This window comes from Galeopterus variegatus, unplaced genomic scaffold, assembly GCF_000696425.1.
Source record: "Galeopterus variegatus unplaced genomic scaffold, G_variegatus-3.0.2 Scaffold3009, whole genome shotgun sequence".
NCBI classification, from domain to species: domain Eukaryota; kingdom Metazoa; phylum Chordata; class Mammalia; order Dermoptera; family Cynocephalidae; genus Galeopterus; species Galeopterus variegatus.
Window position 1 is genome coordinate 241,501 of NW_007729120.1, and position 7,599 is coordinate 249,099.

General features: G+C 43.5%; 1 protein-coding gene across 2 annotated transcripts in view; it reads right to left on the minus strand.

Annotated features, from left to right (window-relative positions):
- Positions 1-7,599, minus strand: part of SMARCAL1 (SWI/SNF related, matrix associated, actin dependent regulator of chromatin, subfamily a-like 1) — a 58,872-nt gene that overhangs the window by 49,320 nt on the left and 1,953 nt on the right. For both annotated transcript variants that reach the window (XM_008583708.1, XM_008583709.1), the window contains exons 2-4: positions 6,016-6,900; positions 5,219-5,269; positions 1,397-1,609 (exon numbers count right to left, since the gene is read on the minus strand). In XM_008583708.1, the coding sequence (XP_008581930.1) occupies positions 1,397-1,609; positions 5,219-5,269; positions 6,016-6,844 (1,093 nt within the window). In that variant the 5' untranslated portion in view covers positions 6,845-6,900. The remainder of the gene's footprint in view (positions 1-1,396; positions 1,610-5,218; positions 5,270-6,015; positions 6,901-7,599) is intronic.

The following is a 7,599-nucleotide window of genomic DNA, read 5'->3' on the forward strand; positions in this document are numbered from 1 at the left end:
GTGGGCAGCTCATGTCATGACCTGGCTGGGCCCAGCATATCTCACCTGAACTCTGCCTAACACTTGACCCATCTAAGGGGTGATGATGTTATAGCAACCATCACCCTCTTCCCGAAGGAGCCACGCCTGACGAAACCTCTCACTAGTGAGTAATTCTAGAGGCTCTTCCGCCAGAGCCTCATTCCAAATGTGATGATGTTTTTTTTTTTTTTTTTTCCTTTTTGTCTTTTTATCGTGACTGGCAACGGATCGCAACCCTCAGTGTTGCGCCCGGACCGGACCGGGACCGGCAACGGGATCGCAACCCTTGGTGTTGAGCCCGCACCTCACTCAGCCAGTGAGTGGCCAGTCTGTTTGTGGGATCCAAACCCTCGGCGGGAGCGCCGCCGCGCTCCCAAGCGGCGCACTGTAGCAGTGTGCCACCGGGCCGGCCCCAAATGTGATGATGTTTTAAAGCTTTGCTTTCTACTTGCCTAAGGAAAAGACTAAAACCTTTTCAAGAATGTGAAAACACTGATCCATAAAAGCCATATAATTTCTAAAAAAAACATGGGCAGAGCTAAGAATGAAATCCAGGAGTGCAGAATTCTAAAACTGCTTCTGCCCCTTATTCTTACCAGACAGCTGTTGAAGAACCTCATAAAAAATAAAGCAAACTATTCTGCTTTGACCAGTGGTTTTTACCCTGGCGAATTATTAGGGTCATCTGAAGATTTTTTAAAAATACCAGTGCCCAGGCCCCACCTCAGCCCAGTTAAATCAGCACTTCTGGCTGGGAACCAGGCACTGGGGTTTCTGAAGGAGCCCAGTGATGCTGATGAGCAGCCAGAGTAGAGAACCATCAGCATCTGCAAACCGTGGAACCCTGAGCAGCAGCAACAGCATCAGGGAGCCGCTGAAAAATGCAAACTTTTGGCCCCACACTAGAGCTCCAGAATCAGAAACTCCACGGTGGTGCCCAGCATTCAGTGTTAGCAAGGCCGCCAGATGCTTCCCCCACATGCTCACATTTGAAAACCAGTGTCTTAGCCTATGGATGGAAAGGCACTTATTTTTATGGCAACCACCTGTTTTTCTGTTCTGCTAAGGCTAAACTAAAAATAGATGGGCTTAAGTGGCTGAAGCATGAATTTACCTGCTTCTAATGAGAAGACACTGATCAGGTACCTGAGGAAAATTGTGAGGTCTTCTCTTTGGGAGGCCTTAAGTATAAAACAGCCCCCACTATGTGTCCACTATCTGGAAAAGCTGAGTTGCCATCTTTCTACAGTAACAGGAGCAGTCCAGGAAGCCTCTACAAGAAAGTCATTTCTGAATATTCAGAGATAGAGAAAAACACCCTATGCTGAGATCACAGACTGCTATACATCCTGGGAATCAGAGATCAATTACTTGCCGTATGTCCTTGAATCCATCTGTTTAAACACTGTGATGAGGTCTTCCGAGTAGCCGATGTCAGCCTCAAAGCGGGCCCGGGAGATGAGCGTACACCGCCCTTTGACAAAGGCAAGGGACGGAGCTGAAGGAAGGCCAGTCTGTCCCCCACCACTGCCAACGGCCCCTTCCAAAGGTTGCAGGGTCACCTTGGGGATGCGCCGAGCTGCTTTCACTGCCAAAGAGAAGGACAGAGATGACAAAGCAGATGACTTTGACGTGGCCCTGGGATGCTTGGGCAGGCAAGGGAGGAGGGAGAAAGTAGGGCAGGGACAGGGTCAAGAGAAGTTACATGTGGCAGGCAGGCTAGAAAAGGCACTGGTAAATTAGGAAGGTTTTACATTTCCTTTAATTGGGGCTTTAGGAATTTCAGTATTTCTTGAATGTAACTCTTCTGCTCACCTTTTTAAAATTAAAAAACAGAATTCAAGGGCCGGCCCATGGCTCACTTGGGAGAGTGTGGTGCTGATAACACCAAGGCCACGGGTTCGGATCCCTATATAGGGCTGGCCCGTGGCTCACTTGGGAGAGTGTGGTGCTGACAACAAGTCAAGGGTTAAGATCCCCTTACCAGTCATCTTTTTTAAACAAACAAACAAACAAACAAAAACTCAGAATTCAGAAATTAACAGTGGGGAGAGGAAGCACACCAGGATGAGTGAACTTGCTAGATAGTTTCCATTGATGTGTTGGAGAAGTCAGTGAAGTCAACACACCACAGATCACTGTCAGCCCCGTTCCCAGGTCACTATTCTGTCTACTGCTTGGAGACCAAGGGAAAAAGAAACAGGGCTGCCAGACCACGAATGCTTTTATCTATTAGTGATACATTTTGCAGATAAATAGATTTGACTACATAAAACTAAACTGTCAAAAAACAAACTGACCTGAGAGGCAAAACTACTGAGTAAAGACACTTGCAAGAAATTCAAACAGTTCATGCTCAAAAAATCCTAAGACCACAAAATAAGAGGATAGAAATGTAGCCAATTAAAAAGGGGGGAGAAAAATTAATAAACATTTGAAGAAATGTTCAACTTCACAAATAAAGAAATAAAAGCCATTTTTTTACCTACCAAACTTGCAAGATAAAAAAACAGACATGCACATTGCTAGTTGGAAATAAAACTTTTAGAAAACAATTTGGCAATATATAGCAAGAACTCTAAAACGTGATTATGATGATTCAACTTGTGGGAATCTATGCCAACTTACAACTGAAAATAGACAAAAATTTATGCACTAAGGTGTTCCTTACAGCTTTAAAACTGGAAAAACTAGGAACAAATTAAAATTAAACAGCAAGAAAATAATTTAAGCAATTTATGACACAGTCATACAATGGAATGTTATGTAGCCATTAATTTTATGTTTTAACTATGAAATTTTGAAAAAAACAATAGTACAAAAAACAATATTAAGTCCAACAACATGAAATCGTTTTTGAAGGTCAAATGGTCCACTGTAATAATGGACATCTCATATTTTCATCACTCGGAATTAACTATTAACATTATTAAAATAAAAAATGCTTATGCTGTAACACTAAATGAAAAAGGCAAAATAAAAATTATATACATGTATAAATTTGTATATTTTATTTATTTAGTCATTTATGTTATAAATAAATAAAATACACAGATTTACAGCTAAGCTGGTACAGAGATAAAACCCCGGACCTTGGTGTTATCAGCACTACACTCTAACCACCAACTGAGCTGACTGGCCAGCCCCTAAATTTGTACATTTTAATACAAAGAAAAAAGGCTGGGAGGAACAAAGGCAAAATGTTAATAATGGTTAATCAAGTGGGGAGGTTATGAAGAATAGTTTCTCCTTTACATATTTACATACTTTCCATATGTTCTACAGTGAGTATGTGGGTTAAAAAAGCAAAATCCAGAGATATACCTAAAGCAAAATGACAGGAAGACTGACACAGAGACAATCTTTATATGTTACACTGATAAAGAGTATAGTCTACTAAGACAGGACGATAATGAACCTATCTGAAACTTAGAAATAAATTCACAAATCCACAAATGTTGCAAGAGGTTCAAGGCATATCTCAGTAGATAACAGATCAAGCATGCAAAACATTGGTAAAAATATACAGGAGCCAAACACTTCATCAGTAAGATTCATCTAAAAGCTACGGAGAGAATTTTGCGCCCAACAAACACTGTTTTCAAAAAACATGTGGAGCATTACGAAAAGCAACCACACTACACAGAAAACATAAAGGTACAAAAGGAGAAGTCATCTGAGTCACCAAGCACTGCAGTCAGAGAACAGATGACCAAACAAACAAAACTGTGACAGTGGAAATGCCTCATTTAAAGTGAGCAGCAGCAGAGAATACCAGACATCAAACTCTGCCATCTCAACCAGAGCACTGGGGCTCTTCCTTCCAGCACCCAACAAATGGGTTAAAAAATGAGCTTCCCCAAAATGTCGCCAGCAGTCTTATGGACTGAATTGTTTTCCTCCAAAATTCACATGTTGAAGATCCAATCCCCAGGACCTCAGAATGTGAGTGTGAGATGGGGGCCTTTAAAGAGGTTAATAAATTAAGTAAGGTCAACAGGCCCTAATCTAAAATGACTGGTGCCCTTATAAGTAGAGGGACAGACACCAAGGATGCGTGTGCACAGAGGAAAGGCCATGTGAGAGCACAGTCTACTTCAAGTCAAGGAGAGGGACATCAGGAGGAACCAATCCTGCCGACACCTTGCTCTCAGACTTCCAGCCTCCAGGACTGTGAGAGAATAAATTTTTGTTGTTTAAGCTGCCCAGTTTATGTTACTTTGTTTTGGCATCCCTAGCAAACGAATGCACCAGCAGCTACCAAAGAAAAGGGACACCACCTAATGCCACACATTTCAAGAACTGGAGGCTACGGAGAGAACCAGCAAGTTCTTCAGGGAGCTGTCCCCCCACCTCACACCCCAGAAACTGCACTGGTGACTCCAGGTAACTCTACCTCATGCCCCAAATCTGCAGTAAAGCAACCTGAGCATGCATCCTCATTGTTTCCCTTTCTGAACTGGGTAGGGGAAGAGGATGTGGAAATGGCTGCTGGGAGAGATGAGTAAGATGGGAGATGAGAACAGCCAGGGCTGACTCTTGACAGAGGCATGGGCTCCAGGACGAGGTGATGAAAACCTTGGTGTGGGACAGTCAACAAAATCCCAGAAGACAGACTGGTATACCCAGGGGCTCACGACCTGCTTGGTGATGCCCCCTCCCTGCACTGTCGACACAGCCAGCCACAAGAGAGTATGGTGGGGATGGTGCTGCTTGCTGAGCTGCTTCTTCCTGGGAGCGGGGCTGGCACAGCTGCCTGTCAGTGTGGGAGCCAGTCCAATCCAGTGGAATGTGCACTCTGCAGTCAGACTGTCTGGGTCTGAATCCTAATTGCACAACTTATTGGCTGTTTGACCCTGTGTTAGTTACTCATCCTCTCTGGGCCTCAGTTTCCCTATTTGCAAAATAGCTGTTATAAGGAATAAAATAGTTAGCATAATCAGGGGCTTAGAATAGCCTAGTGCATAGCAGGTACCATGAAGTACTAGCTTTCGTTCATATTACCAATGACTTTTGCCCAAGCAGCCACCTCATTAGGCTGGCCATAGTGGGAAGGAGTGTGGGGATGGGGCCCTGAAAGCTTTTACCACCTATAAAGCTATGCACACCACAAGCTAGACCACATCTGCTACTCCAGAGAAACTTTTCTTCAACATCAGTATCTCCCTCCATGAGGGACAATGATGTGCCTACTTACTCAGGGCACTGTAGTCTGTCATGCTGAAGTCCCACGTCTTGGTGGCAGGATCTGAAATAAAACAGAAGGCTGATGACTGTTGTAATACTTTGTACTTGCACACTTAACAAAGCCTTGTTTTCTGAATGAATGAATGAATGAATGCCAAGTTCAAAACAGTTGATTGGCAAGCCCCTACTGATTTACAAAATCTCTGCAGAGGACAAATGGTAAATACAGATAACTTTTCATTCCATACAGTAGAAGTCAACTCAGGCCCTGGGGAATTATGTGTTTCACCTAAGAGGGCTGAGAGCAGAGTTAGGACTAGAATGCAAGTTCTCCAAATCTCCTTTGTAGTCAGGCAAAGCAGTATGAGGAGCACTTGCTCTAAGGTGTAGCAGAGCAAGCCACATCCCAGCTCTGCCCTGCCAGACAGACCAACCTAAGCACGCTACTTAACCTTGCAGAGCCAGTTCCAACACCTTAAAAACTGCAATAACATCTACCTATTTCAAAAAACTGTTGTCAGGCTTAAATGCTACAACACATACAGAGCACCTGTCAAAGAAATTGGCTTATCAGTAAATACCCAACCTTTCTCCATACAGCCATGCAGCAGCCCCTATGTCTGGCAGCTGTTTGAGGGAATGTCTATTATAAAGGGAAACACACAAGCTAAAATAGAAAATTTTTTAGCAACTGGATGGACAGAATGTGCCAATGCAATCTCTTAATATTTATGAGAAACTGTTAGATTAAAAGAGACTAAAAATAGAAAGAAAAAAAAAACCCCTGAAGAACAAAAGACTCATTACCATAACTTCTGCTGGGCAGACTCTTGAACACTGCCAGGAGCTCTGCATTGTACCCGATCTTCACCTGGAAACGGTCTCCATTCCTTATGCAAGCTCCCTGCTGTGAGCTTACTGCATTTTGGCGGAAGGCCCCCAGTTTCTGCTGGAGTTTTCCTTCTGTTCTGTGTGTCACACTCCCTGAGTTATAATGAATGTCAGAAATGGTCTGCCCCGAGGTGGAGGCTTTCGCTGTCCTGGCCTCTAATTCAGGATCCCTGGGCGACTGTCCAGAGGCAGAAGCTGCTGTCTCCTGGGAACTCTTTGCTTTGGCCAAAGGCTCATGAGTTGCATTAGCAAAGGGTGCCAATTTGATCTCATGTGAAGCATGAGAATGACCTTGATCTAACTCATAACCCGAGACCCGTTGGTTAGGAATCTCTGGAGGACATTGCGCCAACGGTGGGGAGATCCCAGTGACAGTCATTTGACTTGGTGGGCTGTGACTCGGGCAGGCAGTGGATACCTCTCCTTGCCTCTTCCATATTCCCTTTGCCTGCTCTGGTGAGTTGAGATGAAAATTGTGGGACTTATGAGGTCTTTGGTCGCCAACAGATGAACTACTGAGATTCTGTTGCTTGAAAATGACACTATGGCTTGATGGCTTAGAAGACTCCCTTGGGAGATTGTGGGAAGGACCCTGCCTGGACTGGAAATGGTGGGCGGCAATGGAGGAACCTGAGTCTGTGCTCTGATACTGTTCTTCTAATGACTTCTTGGCTCTACGAGCCAGAGCCTTTTGTCGATTCTCTTCAATCTTTTTCTTCTGCTCCTCTGTAAGGGGCAAGGACATTTTAACAGGGTTGCATATGCAAGAACATCAACCTTTAATCAGAAGGTTGGCAAAAGCTGGAGAAGGAAAAAAGAAGATTGAAATAAATATTAAATTTATTTCTTTGTCATGCTCCTACCTTGATTTTAACAAGCTTTTGTCCCAGGAAATGCATTAGGAGCACAACCAACGGATATATTAAAGTTTCTTTTATAATTAAAAAAAGTGCACACACACAGGGATAGTAGGTAGATATGCTAAAATAATAATCCTCATGAAAAGGCAAAAAGCAAATCCAAAGCTAAAATGGTATTTCAGCACTAATATTTTTTTTGCTCCCCATCCCCCAGCCAAGGTGAGTTATCAGATCCCAAGAAAGCTGTGCAAATGCCACCTAAATCCATCAGATAATGAGAAAGGTGACATTTTAAACTAGAAAGGATAACATAGTGGATCGAAATAGACCAAACAACCACATGTGACACTTGCTAAAATAGCCTTTCCAACCTGGAAGGAAAAGAGCATTAGTGTCACATAGACTGCACATTAAATTCCACCCCCTGCATTCAATCCTCTTATCATTCCTGGCAAGCCAATCTGGATGTGGCCCATGGAAGCCACAGCAGCTGGCTTTAGTGACTGACTTCCAAATGCAATAGCATGGAGCAACCAAGTGACTCTTGGGGCGGGGGGGGGGGGGGGGGGGGGAAAACCCTTTTTTTAAAAAAATTCCTCCCTAAAAAAAAAATAAAAAAAAAAAAAAAAAAAAAAAAAAA